The sequence below is a fragment of the Trachinotus anak genome, unplaced genomic scaffold (assembly GCF_046630095.1).
Source record: "Trachinotus anak isolate AG129_WGS33_773 ecotype Australia unplaced genomic scaffold, CSIRO_AGI_Tana_v1 ptg000034l, whole genome shotgun sequence".
Taxonomy (NCBI): Eukaryota; Metazoa; Chordata; class Actinopteri; order Carangiformes; family Carangidae; genus Trachinotus; species Trachinotus anak.
The window spans coordinates 4847636-4869481 of record NW_027273885.1 but is presented as its reverse complement, the minus strand read 5'-3'; the positions used below and the strand labels follow the sequence as shown (position 1 = coordinate 4869481).

At 42.4% G+C, this 21846-nt stretch overlaps 1 protein-coding gene across 4 annotated transcripts in view; it reads right to left on the bottom strand.

The window, feature by feature from the left end:
* Positions 1–1122: 1122 nt before the first annotated feature.
* The window catches only part of LOC139614428 (SPRY domain-containing SOCS box protein 4-like), a 36908-nt gene continuing 16184 nt past the window's right edge, over positions 1123–21846 (bottom strand). For 2 of the 4 annotated variants that reach the window (XM_071471686.1, XM_071471687.1), the window contains 2 exons: positions 12527–13412; positions 1123–1681 (listed from right to left, as the gene is read on the bottom strand). In XM_071471686.1, the coding sequence (XP_071327787.1) occupies positions 1554–1681; positions 12527–13235 (837 nt within the window). In that variant the 5' untranslated portion in view covers positions 13236–13412 and the 3' untranslated portion in view covers positions 1123–1553. Of the gene's footprint in view, positions 1682–12526; positions 13413–13546; positions 13607–20418; positions 20587–21846 lie in introns of those variants that run through there. The other 2 variants (XM_071471688.1, XM_071471689.1) reach the window with 2 other exon arrangements.

Sequence of the window (21846 nt, the reverse complement as noted above, 5' to 3'; positions counted from 1 at the left end):
CACTCTTCATTCCTTCCTTGCACTTTGCTCTTGTGTTTTTGGCTTTGGAAATGTATTTAAAAAGCTGGACAATCCCTGTTCAGGGGTGAGGTTTACACACAGCACATCTACAGTCCTGTAAGTGATGACATTCAAAGAGCACACGTGAGAGGCAGCGCTTCTTTAGCTGAGTTTATTCTTATTCACATTTAAAAGATTCTAATGGCAGCACATTCTTCTACCATAGGACTGAGACATCCAGTCCCTCAGAGGAAAAAAAAGAACATTAAAAAAAAAATCTCATTTTAAGACAATAATTTCAAAAGTAAATCCAGGATAAAACCCCACATTAGCAGAAAAGAAAAAGAAAAAGCAGCATTTAAAACTTTTTTTTTGTGGGGGAGGGGTAATGTGCTTTGTGTGTTTGTGTGTGGTGTGTGCTGTCTCAGAGCAGGCACATTAGCAGTCAAAGACAAAGCTACACAGTCAGATCAATCTCTATCAGCGTTACAGGAGCTAAAGAGCCGACAACAGCAGGCGAGGTTTCACCTTTGGGTTCACCAAACAGGATGGAGGCTTAAATCAAACTGGAGTCAGTGATGGAGAGACACAGAGAGATGAAGAGAGAGAGGGAGGGAGGGAGAGAGGTGGGGATGCTGAAAACAGACTAGAATTGTGTTTTTGAGTCTGTAGGTGGGAAATGCTCATATGTCAGTCACTTGTCTTCTTCCTACAAACAGTGTGGGCTTTGTTTCTATAGTCACACATATACTGTATTCATGTAATCCATGTTGCCACACTGTGTATACACTGACAAAAAGAGCTGTTCTCTCTCTCACTCTCTCTCTCTCTCTCTCTCTCATTCTCTCGTGGCTTGAAGGGATTGTTGTGTATCCACAGAACCTGCTGTGTTGCCGGGAATATAAATATACACACCAACATGTTTCCGAGGAAGCTAAGTGTGTTGGGTAAACTGTCGGCCAAAAACCACAGCGTTGATGGCCTTTCTGACAGAGGACATGTGTATACATCTCTGTGTGTGTGTGTGTGTGTGTGTGTGTGTGTGTGTGTGTGTGTGTGTGTGTGTGTGTGTGTGTATATATATATATATATATATATATATATATATATATATATATATATATATATATATATATATATATATATATATATATATATATATATATATATATATATATATATATATATGATTAGCAGGAAACTGAATTGCAATATTCTCTTTTAATCTCTCATTCTTTTCATTTCAGTCTCCTGCCCAGGAAAGAAACAGCAGTCAGCAACAAGAAAAAAAAAACTAAACAAAACAAAACAAAAAGCTGAAAACCAGGAGATAAAAAACATCCAAAATAGGAAATTCCCGACTGGTGTAAACAAAACCCCTTGCAGCGCCGTCTTCGCCACCTTTCGTAGGCAATGTTGTAGTCCACATCCTCAGCAGATGTCTGATGGTTGTGATTAAGTCCAGTTTGGAGGCTGGTTATACTAAGAATAGGGCTTCAGCTTCTTCCCATCTGTGTGTATGTGTGTGTGTGTGTGTGCGCGCGTGTGTGTGGTCACTGGTACTGGAGGTAGTTCTTGAGAGTCTGTGGCAGTGGCAGTGTGTCGATGTGATGGATGCGCTCTCTGCCCAGGGCCAGTCGAGCTACTCGTCTGCACAGGTCCATGAGCGGCAGTGGCTCTGCTGCAAGGGACGAGAGAGAGGAGAGAGAGAGGGTGAGTACAAGTTTGCAAGTGTGTCAACAGACCCTTTGCATCTGAGTTTGTTTGTACTTAGAGCTGATTTTTACACCAGAGTCTAAGTGTGGTGGCAGCTAAACTCAAGTCCCCCTCCTCAGAATATATCCTCTCCTCCCCCCCATGTCTGAGGACAGATGTGTTTGTGAAAACAACATGGAACAGGCTGAAGAATGGAAAAGTAATCCTCTCATTTTAACTTGTGACTTATCATCTAGCAAAGCTGTTTCCAATTGAAACCCCTATAAAAAGGAAAATTACACTGAATTAGCACAATACAATTCACAATACAGTTTTTTTTTAAAAACGGTAAAACTTGATGAGATAGAGCTGCATGCAGGATAATACAAGCAGCAGATCAACAGATCAATTCATACACTGTAGGCAACATCAATATATTTATAGAAAAGAAAATACACCTGTACACCTGAATCAGTCATTTGCATACATGCTGAGATCAATTCCTCCTTTACTCAACCAACAAAATGCAAAACAGGTTGGCGACATTTGTATTTACATCCCTGAAACCTGACAGAAAGGACCCTTGTTCCCCGTCCATGATTATTCTTATATACTTATGAAGTAGGCGATAAAACAAACATGATGTGGACTTCTTTACTTCCTATACATGAACAGTTATTGCTTGTAGTTACTGTGGCTGAAAGTCAGTGAACTCTTAAACCAACGGTAGTTAAAATGAATGCAGACTGTGTCCAATTTCCTTTTTCAGCCATGGAATAAATTCACTGCTTCTCTCATTACCCTGCTATCACCTGCATGTTAATAGAAAGTGGGAAGAGAAGCAGCAGCTGCAGCAACTAACAATATTAAAATATTCACACTAGTCACACATGTCATCACTACTGTCAATGTGTGCCAGTGGAATTGGACGACTTCCCTCCAACCCAATTTTGGATGTAAGTGCTGTCTGTGCATGTCAGACAGACAGACTCTTAACTGCTGCCCCTTTATGGATGTCAAGCTGCTCCACCTGGAAGCACCATCTGCTGGAGCAGAAGTCCTGCTGCTCAGAGTCCACTCACACACTGTGTGAAGGACACGAGTCGGGGCAACTACACACACATATGCAAACATAATGCACACACTAATTGACAGGGTAAAGATTGAAAAGGAGATTCAGTCATAGTTGCCAAGAGGTGGCCTGGCCGCTTGGTCAGCATGACTGCTATTCAAAAGTCAGCATTCGCACACACTTAGCCTTATAGCCTTGATGCAATGATTTATTGATAGAAGCAATGTTTTAACAAAATTTTCTTCTGGACAAAGGCCTTGAAACGGTCGTATCAATAAATCATAGCACCAAGGCCATGAGTGAGATTTAGCATCTGTCTGCAGTCAGCCCCCCCTCAGCGGTGCATGTCCCATGTGCTATCCAGTCTTGTTAATCTCATTTTAATACTGCATCATTTTTTTATGTTGTTTCAGGTCATATTTTGCAGAATAAAAATACATTTTCTGCAACAGATGAAGGGCTTGTTTAAAAAATAACACACACACACACACACACACCTCTTACATTTATATACACAGACAGGCACACACGGCCAGACAAGCCTCCTCTGTGACTGATTGAGCCGTTTCTCTCCGCAGTCTATTAAAAGTGCACCACATTACCACAAACCGAGAAACCCGCCAAACAAATATGAAGCAAATACGTGACGTCTGGTCTGAAGTGTGTTCGTGGAACCGGGGCAGAGCGAGCCGGTCCAGAGACCTCAGGCATTCATTCCTCTGGGCATGAGCTGCTGCCCCTGTGGCTGCATGACCGCTGAACAGAAAGGGAGCAAGAGCTCGTCTGAACACGAATCAGATAAACATCAACTCAGCTCACATCAGGATGCTAATTAAAAGCAGAAATCTTTCTAAATGTCTCTCCTAGGATAAATGATGATGAACTTTCTAGTGATTTATCCATTTAGAAAATTCTCGTGTTTTTTTTTCTTTGTGATCTTATTTGCAATTAATGCTGATCTTTTCTCCCTGAATTCCTCTGCTGTGGTTTGGAAAGTGACCTTTGAAACAGCAGTGAGGGGAAATAATGAAATCTACCAGTGAACAACAGCTGACAGGGTGCAGACAATAGAGTGCCACTATGTGGATTTATTTGACTCTCCGTGTACTTAATGAAAAGCCTTTGTAAAAGCACCACAGGGACATGTGGCAGAGTGTGGATTCATTTGTAGTCGCATCAACATGGTTAGCGCCCAGAAAGACGCATAGAATGAGCTCGGACGGAATACAGACGATGCGCGGTGACGTGTGCAATGAGACCGCACAGCTGATAATTCTTCACAGCAGCTACAGAAACACTTGGCAGGATGATCACATCACAAACCTGCGACACCTTCACTCTGCAGCACATCAGCCTGCAAGGTGAGAAATATAGAGCAATACAGCTGGAAGTTCATCCTGCAGCTTGTGACTGTCTGAACTCTGCTCTCATCAACGAGCTCACTCTCACACGAACACACACACACGCACGCACACAACCTCCAGAGATGGATGTACTTTCCGTTTGGGCCTGACGGTGCCTATCAATCAGTCTACCCTTATATCACTTGCTCATCAGCACAACCCCCGCATATAGGTAGTTTCCATAGTAACCAGTTCCTGTCACTCTACAGGGAGTGTATGGTCACAGATGCACACGTTACATACTGTACATGTCTAGAATTGCTGTCTATTTAAACGTTCAACCAAATGTTGATGTATCAATAATGGTGTATAAATGTTTAGTATAAAGACCGTTCAACAAAGTGTCTCCAGGAAAGAAAAAACACACTTACAGTGTCATTTCAGCTCATGTATTACAGCAGGATAAGAGCTCCCCAAAACAAGGGGAGACAGCTGCACATTCCTCCAAATTACAGTCAAAACAACAACTGGAGTTGGACTAGTTTTGTTCAATTGTGTGTTAAGATTTCCTAAAGGAAAGGAAGAAAGTTTATTTAATGTTTCTTTAATTCAACCAGCATTTATATATTACTAGTTTTCTGCTTCAGTGTCGCATCTCTCAAGTTACTGTACCCCCCTCTATCATCTGGACCAGAAAAAAAATTGAGTCATTAGATGCCGGGTGCAAAGTGCAGGCGTGACACTTTCATTATGTCAGAAGTGACACGTGTCTGCTTGCAGGAACGAGATTGACGCCACCACAGGCAGTTGCATTGCTCTCCTGAGAGAGGCGATGCTGTAATGATGCTACCAACTTCCTGAAAACCAGCCAGTCCCTGCTGACACATACTGGTCTCCGTGGTAAGGGTTGCCCTGGGCGATAAGTGGTCCCCAGCACCAACAGAAGGTGCACACCGTCCAGCAGCTGGTATGACAGACTAGTTCTGCTCAAATGAGATCAAAACGAGCGCATTTAATGAAGACCTTCAATGTTCCAACCAATAAAATATCCTACATACTTTAACTTTCCTCTCCGTTACCTGGGGTGACATCACATTGATACAAATTCTGATTGTGGTGTGAGTTACGGCCGTTTCAAACGTCTGCCGTGGGTTTCTGGGGAACACGATGACATTTGCCATTCGTGAAGACTATTTTAAATACCAGTTATGGGCTGCACTGGTTCATATCACCATTACAAATAAAGTCTGTAATGTCAGTAAAACGATTCTCTGTGAAGTGGCCTCATTCATGAAATTCATATATTCCTCAGAGATATCTCTGCTGCAACACTAGCTTGATATATAATTTAGATAATATTTACATTATACATCCATTCATGTCTATAAAATTATGAATACTGAGACCAATGTGTGTATTTTTAAAGCAGCCTGTACATCATCTATCACACATGAAAACCCTGAATGACCAGGCAGGTTTAATAATTAATCCAAAGCTCATTAGCTGGAAGCATTTCAGTTGTAGTGGTGAATAGTGGAGCTCATATTCTTCATCTTTCCGTCTCCCTCAAATTCATCATGTAACTGTCTCCATCTACATTCTCCCTTTCCTCTGAAGCAGGCACGTTTTTGTCCTGGAGACCAGCTTCTGACAGATATATGGCCCACTACAGAGGCGATGGAGTGTGGGAGAGTGTGGTTCGGGACGACTGAGTTGGCTGGCCGGTGTGTGCACCTACCTGACACTTTATTGAGAACAAAGTGGAGGACGGAGGGTGGGGGTAAGTTTGAGGATGGTGGCGCGTCAGTTAGTCTGCCCTCACCGAGGTGAGATGGCTTATAGAGTTCCCTACAGTTTCCTCTACTCTCGTGCCCGCAGCCAATTGAATTAATATGGGTATGTGTGCACTGCATACACAACCAGGAGACAACACGACCCAGTTATGTCCTACTTAGAATAAGAGGGAAGACGGACCCATCGTTTTTAGCTCCACCACCTTACTCTGCATTCCTTTCATTACAGGAGATGTACCCAGGTAACAGGAGAGGGTGCAGACCCCCAGCCATGCTTATCTAATATATTAGCATAAAACTGCTGGGGACTGTCTGACCCAGTTTTGAGATGACGAGTTTATGTGTCTACATATACAGGCCCTTAAGGTGCGGACACACCCCCAGCACCAAAATGTTATTCACTGACAGGTCAAAGGGGGAAAAAAGGGGAGGAGGGGGAATGTATTTCAGGACGGACTGAATTAGGTCAATGATGTATGAGATAAAAAAAAAAAAAAAAAAAAGGAAATTGGAGCAGAGCGGTGAGGTGAGCAGGAGGGAGGATGAAAAAGAGCAAATCGTCACCCTGCACCTAATTGGAAGATGCAGGTGTCCAAATTGAATCGTCCACTCAGGGCGGAAAGCAATTGCTCACTGAACTAGTCAGAAACTGATCTGAATACCTCATGCTGCTGAGCTAGTGAGCTCCAGACTCCCATCAATTTGGCCTCTTGCTCCTCGAGGTGCTCTCTCACTGTAATGGATTGGGATGGATTGACAAACAGCACACAAGTAGGCACATTCCTCAACGATCATCCACACGCATTCATACTCTTGGCAAGGATGACACACTCATCCATGGAGAGATTTCCAGCCTGAGGTTAAAGTTTCTGAAGGACGAGAATATTTCTTTTCAGCTCAACCTATCTGTAGCATTCATCACACATTAAATTCACTTTACTTTTTTTTTTTCCCCCTCTCCACAAGTTTCATTAACTTTCAATTTGAATATGCTCAACTAAAACAAATAATATTCAAAATTCAGTTTTTCCCTCAAGTTTTAATCTTGTTTTTCCGGACCAAATAATCATTTTCTTTATTTTTGCATTTTTATTTAGAGGTTGAGCAGTAAAAGCACTGATGTGTTGTTCGAAAACAGCACTGTATGATGTGCCCATTAGATGGTATTGGAACATGATTGAAGGACAAAATATGCCAGGAGGGCTCTGTTTACACAGTAACAGCACACAGAATACGAGGGCTAACAAAACATCATAAGCAGGTAAAGGGGTACAATCATCCCAACAATATACCAGGTTTTGTTCATTCAATCACTGTTTTTGGTCTGCTGGCTCTGTGCTTTTATCACCACTGTTCAAAAAGCCAGCCTATTTGACCAGAGACGGTTCAACAGGGTTAGAGTTAGTTCATCAAAACGGATGAAAATGTGACAGGAAACAGATGCATCACCAGCACGGCTCAAACAACAAACCGCTCTCACTGAATTTGAATGCAGAGAAATGAGAGCAGTCCCAGTGGCTGCCCTGAGAGATCACAGGTTTTACCTGCAAATCTTTAATAAGAATAAAATATATAAAAAAAGAGATATTAATGTTAGTTTGCATTACCTGGGTAGATAAAAATCAGAATCACTAGTTGCTGCTGCCAGAGCGAGTCCTTATTTACATACAGAGAGATGCCTCAGCCCACAAATCACATTCTCCAGACGTAAGGGAACATGTTTGTTTGGTACTAGCCCCAACAAAAAGCGTATCATCATATAACTTTTTTCAGTGACATTAAAATACAGAAATTGTTATTACTCATATTACTCACTCATTACTACTCATTGCAATCACAATATGATTTTATGTCGCATTTTGTTCGGGCCTAGATATAATTCACTCCAGACAGAGACAATAATAAAAAGAAGAGGAAAGGAAGGAAGACAGAAAACTATGAAATTACCGTGATCAAACATGAAATGTTCTGGTTTCATTATACTTGCAGTCAAGCAACGACATCAACTGTACATAACATGGAGAACCTCACCAACAAACATCTCTCATGGTCTAACCACATTCACTCATAATAACTAATTGTATAACAGCACAATGTAAAACACAATGACACCAGTAAGAATCTTGAAAAACAAGATGAGGCTTAGAGACTGGGAGGTTTCCCCTGCAGTCAACACTACAACCTACCACATATACATCGAGTACAATCACATGATCAGCAGTCAGCCAATCACATGAGGATGAATTATGGTTTTGACAACCCGCTTGCTTTGCCTTTATTTCAAAGTAAGAGCACACCACAATTAACAACTCAACCCTCTGAACATGAGAACCAACTTCGCTGGATTAAAATGAGCAGAATCAGTTTAGCCTTAATATTGTTAACCTAAAATGCATGTGTTCACCTACTGCATCATGTTCTAACAAGCCAAACAGCACCGATTATTTTATCCACAGTAGCTGTGAAGCAGCTCATCAGTTCAATCCTGAAGTTACAGCTTGTATCTGTGCTGTGAACACCGCTAACGGCTCCGAGCAGCAGACAGGCAGAAGGACGACACATCATTTGCAAGCCCTTGGCCAACAAACTAGTGAGCAAGCTGCCTGGTCAACAATCAACTATCCACCTACTCATCATAAAGTCAGTGTAAACCGTTTCCACAGCAACTGCCACCACAACTGGGTGTGTTAATGCTGAAAGAAAGGATTAGTGTTGAAAAGGAAGAGGAGGAAGACAGTAGACAGAAGAGCATAAGGGAGGAGATAAAACACAACAAGAGCTAGAGTCAAATAAGGCTCATTTGCACAAGGGGAGGGCAGCCATGTCAGTGGAGTGTGTGAAACGCTTCCTCCTCTCTCGTCTGTCTCGTGCAGGTGTAAATGAGTTTGGCTCAGCTTCGCTGGCCGGGCCACTGCGATGTCGCAAGGCTTGTTGTGGTGAAGACAAGAAAACGGCTTTCCTAGAATAGAAGGAGGACTGCAAGATCTAGTAACCCCATTGTCTTGTTCTTAGAGATGTTAGCAAGTGTGAAAACCAACAAAAATCATGTCTCAGTAGGGTTAGCTTTTAAGTGTCTCTGGGACTGAGGGCCATAGGACTTCCATGCTTTGTGAAATGCAGTCAGAATGAGACAACTGCATTAATGCAGAGTATTAAGGGAGAATGCAGACAGGAAGAGAAAAGTGTAAGGATATTTGTCTCTTCTTGCTTCCCAGGGAATAAGAGATGGAAGAATAAAAGAGTTGAAACGAGAGAGAGAAGGAGGAAAAGAAGAGGATGTGAAGAGACTACAAGAAAAGCAAAAGACCAAGAACCCAGAAAGTGAACAAAAAGTGAGTCATCTTTGAGTTGCAATAAGAGGATGCAGGAAAGCGAGATGTGGGAATAGGGGACCGCCGTCATCTCCAAGCATACATATTGATGCCTCCATTCTTCATCACATTGAGAAGTGCCTTAAACCTGATATCATACAGTCATCTCTCATGTGCATTCTGTCAGAAGACAAGAACTTCAAAACTCAACTGATCATATACTCTGTCTTTACCAGGCTCATGAGCAGGAGTGAATAATGACAATATGAATCATGTTGTTAATGTATCAGTAATCTATCATCTCTAACGTCTACAATAAGGCAGAAAAAAAAGAAACTAAAGTGATTGATGCGAGTTCAAGCTCATAAGTTAGCACCATTAGCTGTTTTCATTAGCAAACCGTTTTGCCATCCCCAAGCTTCATTAGTCAAAGCAAAAAAATTTGTCTAGCAAAAACAATTCAAACTTCTAAAGCTCCAACTTTCCCACTAGAAAGGTATGGCACTTCACCGCTACCTCCTCCGCTCTATCTACAATCTTTACTAAAGCCCATTTTTCACTGCTCAAAAAACCTGCTAACCTGCTAATGATTGGCTTTTGTTGGCAACAGAAAAGGGTACACTTTCATGTCACATGACTGCAGAGGATGCAGGTATTTATTGGCTCCGGCCTGGATTGGCACTGACGTAAACATTTTTTCCATCTTTCAGAGCACAAACTACGGCACGGCTACACCTTCTCCTGGGAGTGAGCTGCAGCCCCGAAATAAGTTTTAAAAACACACAGACACCGATTGTCTCACACAGAGGCTCCGACACTTACAGAATCACTGATCACTGAGCAATCACTCACTACACACTGGGATGTTATCACCTGAGATACATTCTATACATTTATGTTCAGTGTAAATATTACGTCTGGTGAGGGTTGACTATTGTTCAGGTATTTGTGTCACAAAGTACTTGGCACTTAAAATATTTGCAGTGGAGCACCTTATATATAGTATTATTTAAAAATAACTTCATAAATCAAGAAAATGTACATTACATAGTTATACTTTTTGGATTTTAGAATATTAAAAGTAAACTAATCATAATGGATTAGTATGTTTTTTTATAAAATTTTATTTTAGGTTACATGTAGAAAAGGTTGTTTCATTTATTTTCTGTGGGAATTAGGTACTGTCACTTTAAGAGAGTGCACCTTGCACATTTAATTCAGTTAAACTGTGGAACTGAGGAAGTCAGTGGAGGCTAGATGAGCTGTGGCGTCATACGGTTTTCATACCATGTCCTTTCATGCTTAGTGTTGTATTTCAGGAAAGGAAATTCAGTGGCTTTGAACTACTTGACAACGGAAGCAGAGTGGATTATTGTGGAACTACTTTGGTTGGACACGTGTAAGCCGTGACAACCAGGTGGGTCACAGTTTTGCAGTAACAATGATCATTCAAATGTATGAAAGATTTTCACCTGTACAATCAATATGGGCCATTCAATATCACGCGTGTGCAAGCTGTTTAACCACACACTTGCACACCTAGCCCGACGTTTCCCACAATGCAAGGCCAGATGCTGATCACAGAGGCACACTGGGACATCCTCCAGAGTTCCTCCTCTACTGGCTGCCGTCCACCAGTACACACACGCAGCTCACAGCCATGGACACAGTGTCCATGCCTCGCTGTCAGCAACGCCCCCAACCTGGGTTGGGTCTTTGTGCAACATTCAGGCTGGTGCGGGAGGGAGGAATGAGGGCTGCACAATCTGAGGTGCAGTTGTCATGATTGAAATGACTAAACTTGTTGGAATGATGACATTTAGCAGAAAAGCGTGACAGGGCAGAGGTAAACATGGAGAAGAGCCGGCTGAGACAGACAAAGTCACACTGATTGTTCTGTGACTTCAGGAGAGTGGTAAACAGATATTCCAAATTACATCATTGAGTTGGAGCCTGTTTTCTTGTTTCGCTCCCTGAGTGTGTTAAAGTACAACTGTCTGAGGACTTGGGGGAGTGCTAAAAAGCGAAATAGGGAAGCAGACTAGAAATAGTACACAGAGAGCCTGTTTAAGCTGCTTCCTATCGGTAAACAAAGCAGCAGCCCCTCTCATTGTGGGCTTTTTATAGATCCGTACAGACAGAAATGGGCACTGCATATCAATCCTCCATGCTGTCTGAAGAAAAGGACTAATCCATAAGGAAAGTCTTCTCAGTCTTGCCTTAAACCTTAAATCCTGTATCCTTCAGGAGAGCGAGGATGAGGTGTCAGTCTTTGGAAATTAGTCAAACCTTTAATATTTAAGGACATACTTGTTGAAATTAAAAATCACTAATATTTCAGATATTAAACAGTAAACATACCATTTCAGCCACACTAAGAATTTAATGACTGACTTCTAAAACCTAGATTTTCAGGACTATCTGCACAGAACCACAGCCCTGGATCCAAGGTTCAAGTCCCTGCCTTACCCACAGGAAGCCTCTCAGCAGAAAATATAATATATTGTGATTTTATTTTTTATAGAACTGAAGTTAATCTAATCTTCACAAATCATCCCTGCGATGGCTCTATTTATATAACCAAACACCCCACTTTTGTGCCTTTTAACCACTGCCCAGTAGAGAATCATTTTTGATATTTTCAAAACTACTAAATATACTATTTGTCATTTCATTCTACTGGGTCAACACAGTGACGTCCAGGTGATCAGTTCATCCTCAGCAGACCAAGAGGCATCTGAGACATCATCTCCTCGCCAGAAATAATCTGCCATGGCAGAGCTATTTGCAGAGCTCTACTACAGAGCTCTACTACAGAGGTGAGCCCATGGATGCAGATCAACTTGCATGGACGAAAAGCAATGAGCTTTAGTGTCCTCAGGTTACCTCGCCGTCCTGGGTGCATTTTCTCTAAAGCCGGGGGACATTGTTACTGCAAGTAGATATGGTGTTTTTTTGGCAGAGTATCTGGACAAACTTGTCTCTCTGAACAAAAACATCTACACATAACCTATTTGCTGCTATTTAACATGTTTTTATAAATCACATGGCTGCAATGTGCAGAAGGAATTAGCAAGTGTTGAGGCTTAAGAGTTAAGAAAATACAAGATCTGAAGAAACGTGACAAAAGTTCACTTTTACATATTTTCCTCATAATTTTACATCTCAAACACTTTAGTGACACTAATCTTACCTGCCAGCACAAAACTAAAATAACTGCTCAACTTACACAACCCCTGCTGTGCACGCACTTTTAAATGTTGTACTGTCAGTGACTGGCTTTGTGTGTGTGTGTGTGTGTGTGTGACTTACGATCTAGTCCGTTGACGTAGCGAATGGACACCTCGCAGTGTCCCCACACAGCACTGACAATGGGATACAGTCTCTTGCCCTTTAGCCCTCTAAAAGCCACTCCCAGGTACTGTCCATCTACCATGAAGCTCAGAGTCCCTTCATCCATATCCAGGATGACTGTCAGAGAGTCCGGAAGCACAAAAGACTCGTCTGGCTCCAGGAAACAGGGGTACGTGGGTGCTGATGTGGAAACAGGTCGGTTCTTTCCGTCGTGGTAAAGTCTGTTCCGACCCAGGTCCCAGCCCCAGGACTCAGAGTCCGAGCCCACCAGGGCCATGTAGCCCACTGAGTGTAAAGGTGCTTCAGCGGTGGCCACGCCCACCACAGCATGGGTGCCTCTCTGTCTGGCTGGCCAGTGAATCCTCCAAACATGGAGGCCCCTGGTGTAGCCCACCTTGCCTCGGATACAGTCTGTGCTCTGTGCTACAGGGTGTCGGTGGAACGTCAGCTTGTCGTCCTCCTTAACAAAGACGTTGAGGGACCGGTCATCAGGGTTCCAGGCGTGGCGAAGCTGAGTCTCAGGACTGGCCGGTGGCATGTCCAGCAGCAAGTCCAGCCTGGGGGGCCGACAGAAATCTGGGCCCCGCAGCTCGCGGCGCACTGGATGATACGAAGGCTCCCCTCTTACATCCACTGACTTAATACTGGCTGAGATCTTCTGGCCCATGGCTGGGTAGGTCCAGGTTAGGAAGGGGCAGAGGGGAGGGAGATGGATGGACCAAGGGTGGCAGTGAGGGGGCGGTGGGTCCTGACGTTACCTCATGGGCGCAGCAACAACACAATGGGTCCTGGGTGGAAAGATAATGCTGGACACAGGTCTCTTCAGCCCGGGGGGACCACACTCCTGAAACACAAACAATAAACATTATGTTATTAAGTCTAATGTGTCCAAATTAAACTATAAATTAAAAATACAATATTTTACAGCCAGAAAAGTTGTACATAAGTATAAATAATATTTTTTTTAAATCATCATACATCACACTTAGCTGTAGAGCTGCAGTGATTAGTCGATTAATCAGTCAATCGACACAAACCCCCCCCCCCAAGCATAAATTTCAAACATGACCTAGTTCCTGTGTCTCCAATGTGAGGATCTGCTGCTTTTTGAAACACCTGCTTCAAGAGACTCCTGTGAAAATCTGCTTTAACAACTTTGTTTTTTTATTGATGGCACCAAATTTACTGTAGAAGTTTTACTAAACTGATTATCACTGGATTTTCGGCTAAAAGATCTGAAGATGTCACCTTAAGCCTGACAGATAAAACACTTGTAGTTGGAGGTGTGTGTATGTAAACACACAGAGGGAGACTGGCAGGAACAGGAGCAGGAATATGGCATTGACAGCGCTGGCCTTCTGCCAGAGCTGCAGAGGAGGGGACCTGACAGGGAAGGAGAAATAAAGGGTAAACTTCTCTTTACTTCCAGCTCTCCTGAGGTCTTTAGTTGCCAATTTAAAGTGTGGACAAACACACATTTGTGTTCATGCCTGTCTGAATGTATCTGCTTGTTTGTTGCTTAATTCCGTGACAGTAATTTGAAGAAAAGAAAAAAACCCAACTCTGCTCTAAAAGAGCTTGCAGCAATCTAGACATGAGCTGGCACAGGAACACACCGACACAGGGAGGATATGCTGAAACACGCTGCTGACTTCATGTGTGCCCCTTTTAGCCAATCCCTCCTTCACCAAACAAACAAATGTGATGCAATTCATATTTTATAACTCTTAATAAGCCAAATGTAATGTGCATGTTTAAAACTTCACAGTTAGCAGACTGAGAGCCCTTAGTACTTTCAAACCTAATGCGTGGTTTCTCTGTGTGACCGAGTCAAGAGAAGCTGATCCAAATCTGCTGTACTGACATCAGTCCTTCATATAAGTGACCCCTTAAATGTTTTTCTCACCCCCTTGGTTCTCAGAAAAGGACTCCACATGACTCTTCCAGGGAAAGTACAGAAGGGAACTGGTACAGATCAACCAGGGGAGGCTTCAATCACACACAAACACACACAGATGCTGCGTGCGTGTGTGTGTGACAGATTGAAACAGATGAAGGGATTGAAACAAGATGTGCATGTTTTACACTTTGAAACACAACAAATGAAAACGGCTCCGACCAGATAACCCCTGCAACCCCACACAGAACTCGTGTGAACGACGTGAGACAACGTGAGACAATGCTCCCTGCATTTCAAGAAACCGCTGAGTGTTTCTGTTCAAATGCTACAAAGTCAGTACGCTGTGAATTGTCCAGATGAAAGTAGATGCAAGCAAATAATGGAGCTAATGACAATGTGATGAAAAGGGCAACGGCTTTGAAAACACACAAGTCTCAACATACACACCTGCTGCAAGTCATTCATCTGCAGAACACTGTCACATAACCACAACGCATAAAGAGTGGAAGCTCTCTATTCCAATATTCATTTATACCATCAGAGATGATGTATGGAGACATTATGAGACAAATGAAGGGACTATTTATCACACGCCATAATGTAGCCAGCCACAATGAAACTGTAATCACAGTGACCATCGACTGTTCAGCTGACTTTTATTGATGTGTGTCTGTGTCACATGCATGACATATGCGTGCCCTTGCTGCCAATGCACAAACAGATTTTACTGGCAGCTCCTCAAGTATGAACCATCGGTTGGGAAACACTGGGCCAAACAATTAGGAGATGAGTTAGATGATTCACATGATCAGGAGATGCAGAGGGAGGGAAAAAAAGGATAATTAGTTGTGTTTTAGAGATCCTTACAGTGACGTACACACATGTCTACAATGCAACTACAGCAGCCAGGCCTGGATCAAACACACAAACACACACACACACACATCTAATTTTGTATTCACTCAATCTGGTGTTGTGTATCCACAGCACTTTAAGTCTACGGGGTCTGTCTGAGTTTGAGTCCAAGTCTATTATTAGGTGGGAGTTTTTAAGTATGTGTAACAGACTTGTCATGGTGGTGATGGTGGCAGGGAGCAGGGCTGCCAGGAAGCAGAGTTTCACAGACAAAATCAGATGTTCCTGACTTTATTATCTGCATATGTGTATCTTGCAGAGTTTTAATATTACAGCAAAGATTTAGTAGAAGTAGCCAAGAAGAAAAACAAAAGAAAGGATTTTCAAGTTTGTCTGCTCTGCACAGCCAATAACACAGCAACAAATCAAAATGATTAATGTGGCTAAAAACCCTAAATCTCGATTCTGAGATACAGACTGCAGCAACAACTGGGGGTTCCAGCCAGAGGGTGTTTTGAGAGAGGAAGACAGGGGCAGAGATGAGGTCCTGTCAGCCTCTCTCACAGAAACCCTCTGGGAATATTTGACGCCGCCTCCAGCTGTTGAATATCAAACTTCAAAATCAGTTTCACTCCAGTGTTTGACCAGCAGTGCCCTTCTGTGCTGTCCCCACACACAGACACACACAGACACACCTGATTGTGACTGACTGAGGCCTTTATCTACAACCTCTGCAGGCAAGAAAATAACAAAAACATGGTAGTCTGAGAGAAGGGAAGTTTCTACCCTCATATAATGACGTAGTGACTGATGATTGCAGGATAAAGCAAGAAAAAGTGAGACAGACCATCACAAACAACAAATCCTGCCAACGTACACTCTCTGATCACTGCTGCAGCTGAAATGATTTGCTGCTTTGATAACTGACAGAATATTTTTCCACCTTGATAGTTTGATTCAATTCCATTAATTATTTATATAATTCTAAAAACTGCAACCAGGTAATTCAATGCTTTTTTATCTGAAAGTAAACGGGATATGTTTCACTGATTTCACTTTTTTTTTTTTCCCTAGTTTGCTCAGCTGCAGAGTCTGACCCGACTCTGACCCTCATTTCTCTGCTTTTCTTACTGTACACTGACATGTGATTTGAATTTTGAACTGTTGATAAGTTGCAGTATCCTTTATCCCCGACACATCATACAATATTATAATTATGCATTATTTTAAAAAAAAACTGAAAAATAAAAGACAATTATAGTAAACCCCCTGATAATATCGTATATCACTATAGCTGAGCTGCACTGTATTGAGCTATTAAATTTGGATATTGCCCAAGCCTAGCTGCAGCCCTGATCAATTAACCTGCTGGTGACTTTAAATGTGTGGCCTATATAACACACTTAGCTTCGAATATTAAGTGTATTCATTTCTTATTTAAATAGAGCAGTAGATAGTAGGAAACCCAGCATTCATTGAAGTAAAAGAAGAAACTTAGCACGTCTCACTTCTGTCATGCAAACACCATTTATGACTGTGAAACATCACCAAGAGTCATTGATTCTAAAATGAGCACTGAGAGACATCAGAGGGACCGGGAGTCAATATGGCAGAAAGACAACATGATGCTGGCTTCACACTCACAATCAACAGAAGCATGAACTGACTTTTGAAGATTTATTACATGCAGTTACCCTTGGATGTGAACATCTATAGACATTTCCCCTGCATAAGGCTGTTACCAGCTCTTACTGCTGTCTTCATAGGGACATGCAGGTGTAATATGACATGCAGAACCTGCAATATACATGTACTGTGCAGTGAAAATGAAGCAGCCTCACCCTTTTACTGTACAGCACCTGGAGCTGAGGATAAGGAGAGGCTGGCTTAATATTAAAAGGTGAGTGAAGGGGCAGAAGAAAAGCAGGCTGGGAAGAAGTTCAGAGCCGAGTGGAGCGTTAGTGAAGAGATGAGAGGAAAGGAGAAGCAAAGAAGAAACATGAAGGAGGGGAGAGCTGAGAGAAGTGATTATGGAGGAGTGAAACAGCGATAGAGCAGGTGAGAGACGGGTCATGGTTGGAAGTCTGAAAGAAAGCGCAAGAACAAAAAAAGATGAGAGGAGCATCCTGCACCATCTCCCTCATGTTTGACTTCTATTTATCTGCCCCACTTCTTTAAAAGGAAAAAAAAAAGATCAGCCCTGTGATTTCCCTAAGCTCTGAGTGCAGGACAGATGGGATGCGAGGAGGAACTGGAGCTGTTCAAGATGCAACTTGACCAGAATCCACGGCACTAACTTGTCTCCAGCAAGGGAGGCAGTGACATGAAGAAGGCCCCTGGTAGCGTGACAGCCATTGTTAGCATATCAAACATGTGCAGCCAGTCTTAACACAAGCAACCAGATGCGCGCGTGTGCGCACACACACGCACGCACACGCACGCACACATACACACACATGGCTTAAGGGCACACAAATGCAGACTGGTCATGTGGCGACTTTGAAGTATCACCCACTCAAACACATGCACACACTCTTATCTGAACACCGGCGTCAGAAAGAAATCAGCTGGGGGCGATGACGACATGGATGTGAGCATGTACACGTCGTCTCACTGGGACAATGACAAACTGGCAGGCTCACTCAGTATCCATTACAGGGATGAATAAACAGTTTACACACGGCAATATGTGCGTTTGTCTGCAAATTGAAAAATAAGTGTGACCTTTACATTTTGTCTCACTGAGTGTGTGTTTTCAGATTCCACTCTGAAAATAACATTAAATTATTCAACTGCTCAACAAGATGAGTTGGGGGGGGTGGAAAGGTTTAAAGGGGTTGTTGAACAACAGGTGACATGGATAATAAATAAGGAATAAGGGATGGTTGTAAACTCAACAGCAGAGGAGAGAGAGCCAAAGCAGCCCAGAGTAAAATCCAAAGTTTAAAACAATAATAGTGGTTGACATGAAGATATGCAGTGAATTCCAATGTTAGTTCAAGCTCTGAGCATTTTGAATCTTATCTCTTTTATCTTCTACAACCACAAAAAAAAAAAAAACCCCAAACACGAGCTGATGACGTTGGTGCAAAGCAACGCTCAACAAAACCTACAGCTTCAGCTGCATCTTCTTCATCAGACATAGTGTAATTTGTATTCTCAGCATATAACAAGACCTTTATTACAGATCCACAGTTACATGAAAATGTTTGTTTTTTTTTTTTGTTTGTTTTGATTACTAACTAGGTTTCATCTTGCACACGTAGAATTTATGTGGTCAGTGGTCAGCTGGCTGTTGGCTGAGGCTCGGGTTAGGAGTAAATCAAGGTGACGGAACACACGGCGTTTATCAGTCAGCCTTTGTCTACATTCATTTTTTGAAGCAGACTTAAGGCACCATGTAACTCTGCTGTCCCTGACAAAAGCTGACAGTTGTGAGAGAAACTGAAATCATTAGTTGTCCATTCAAAACAGCAGGTCATACTGGGAGACAAGTCCACTGCCACCAAAATTCACACAGTGTTAGACATTCATTTAGTCATTTAGTCATTCAGGACTAAAACCACACAAATGTGCCTTCTATCAATCAGAATGTGACAGGAAACGAAGCAAAATACACAGCGAACTAAAAACTCTCTCTTAATTCAGGTTCACTTTGCCCTATTTCCTCCTCTCCACCTTTCCCGTGGTCACCACAGGCCTCATAACCTCCCCTGCTCCTCTGGTGAGGACGGCCACTGCTTGTTTATTGTTGTCTCTTTTCTAAAAGGCGAGAGCGGCGCAGGATGACGCAAGCTGATGACATGTCTCTGCTCAAATCTGTTTTTCTTTTGTTAATATCATACAGTGTCACCGATTACAAACAAGACCTTCAGACCTGTAATGTGCAGCTCAACATGAAAGAAATGTAAAGACTGGGCAAAATCAGATTAAAGCCCTGTAGCATGTTATCGTCATTCAGGCAATTTAAACACAAGCAGCGCAAACTATTCACTATATATGACATAAAGTAGGGGTCAGCATCCAGGTTCAACCATGGGACTGTTTTTTTTGTTTGTTTGTTTTTTTAAATGGGGGGCCAACAGAGTTTTACAGTGCGTGGCAGTGCAGCATCTGATGTATGCTGTAAATACTTTATTTGATATTTTATTTCATTTCAGTTTGTTTGAGGATTGTAACTGATTGCAGATAAGTGAGAGCTACAGCTTAATTCATTATTAATTATTTGGGAAATACATTACTCATTAGTAACAGTGACCTGCTTCATTTATGGTTGAATCAAAGTAGCCTTAGAAAATATTAGCAGGCTCTTTCTATTAGAGTTTTTGATGCCAATTATTGACTATTATTAGATGGCACAAGGTCTATTTATTGGGATTTGACACCAGCCCTGTAAACACATTGTTATCTACAGAAATTATGCAAAACATTTGATGCAAAGCACAAACTTGGAGGGCCACATTAGGCCCCCCGTGCACTGTTTAACTTCTCAGCTCAGACAACCAGATTCATCCGAAGTGTAATCATGAGTCGGGACTGCAATGGCTTCATGTACCAGCAGTGTAACACAATACAGAAACTCTTCAATCATGCGTCACTCTCCCACCTCTCAGACACTCACGTGTGTGAAACACTACACTGAAGGTCTAATGCAGGCTACAGCTGATCAGCTGGAGCAGTGATTCAACACACTGCGTCCTTTCTACATGCAGAACCAAACATAGAAAATTTAATTAAGTGAAGAAGCCACAGAAGTTGTTTACAACAAGTAAGCAGGCACATCTCAGAATTAAAATAAATATCTCTACACTTAAAAAACCTCGACTTTTTAAAAACCCAGGAAGAACTGAACGCCATATTGAATTTCAAATGAAACAGCTTTGATGTTTCGTTTCATTCAGACTTTTCTGGGGCATGCAAACAGCCAGAGAATGCTGCAGCACGCAGCCTGAAAGACTTTCAGACACAGCGGAACAAGCCCAGCAGCAGTTCTGCCACCAGAGAGAAGGAAAACCAAAGAAAATGTCGGAGACCGAGGAGACACAAACAGGAGGTCAAGAGACAGAATTGGCCCGTGAGAAGAGAGACGTCTTACCATGAAAGCATTTCTCTGAAAGAGTCAGGCGGCTCTCACACGGGAATGTGAACGCACAATCACAGCAGCCGAGTAGGAGAGTGGGAATACTTGCTCCTCAGTCTGTTGTCCAAATTGAGGTTAGTACACAGTCAACAGCCAGACGAGTGTGGGATGGGGCTGAGACAGGAGAAAGAAAAAAAAAAAAACAAAAAGAGTGTGTATGTGTGTGTGTGTGTTTGTGTATGTCGGTAAGTCTGTGAGTTCCTGCTTGTGACGCGAGGATGGGGAAAGAAAAAAAAAAACCCTGGCTCCAGTTCCCAGCTAAGACTGGAAAACAGCTGCTGGGGGGGAGGAGGGAAGAGAGGGAAGGATAGAGAGGGAGGGAGAAGGGGGAGGGCTTAGTGTGGAGCACGCTTAAAGTCTTTCCTGAGCAGTGCAAAACCACCCACTCTTTCACAGATGCACTGACTCTGCGCTTCTAGAAAACTGTGGGAAGAAATATGCACACACAAACACACACACACACCACATTTGCAACCTTACAGCTGATTTCCAATCTCCTCTGCTGAGATGGGAGCGGATGTTGGGCCAGGCCAAAAACGCCAGCTCTTCAGACGTCCATCCTTTGTTATAGTCAAACAATAGTTGTAACTTCTAGTCCACAAAACATTAGTCAGCAAAACCACATGCTAAATTAAGGATTTGAGTTTCACTTTTCCTCTGTAGAGCTTGGTGACAGCTGCACATTTCTAGTCTAAATAATGTGCATTTTATAAACATTAGATTGGGGAGGGAAACGAGTTAAACGATATATTATACCACAATACTTCACAACACAACGCCCACCTAATAAAGCTGTGATGTGGCTGCAGGAAGTCAGACCGACTTGTGTTTCGCTCTGAGGCGGAGGTTGATCCCAGGAGCAAACTGATCAGATACAACATGGAGTGAGTTTATTTCTCATTTCGATCTGCAGTCATGCTGCAGCCCGTGGATTTCTTTTGTGCTACCTGTGTGGTGTTTATGGTGATAACAAGCAGACTCTGTATGAAGGCTCAGGCAGACTGATTTCTACATTTACAAGGAGCTCATGTTCCACCTATTCTCCTCTAAACAACTGACCCTTCCTGCCTCTATCTCTGTTCTGAGGGTAATACAACTTGTGGTAACTGAAAATCTGCCCATAGGTCAAATTTTTTTTTTTTTTTTTTTTTTTTTTTTTTTTAAACTTGAGCTGAAATACTTCTGGCTCAGTTGGTGTTATCTCGTGTGGATCCGCATCTTTTCATCTCCATTTGCAGAACTGAATACTGCTTCTCACATTTGCTTTGGAAATTAGGGTTTGTGTAAGTCAGACATTTGCTATGCATTTTAATGAAGGTATTTACATCTGTGTTTTTTTCCTACAATTTAGTTTTAAATTTTAAATTCTGTAATTTTACTAAA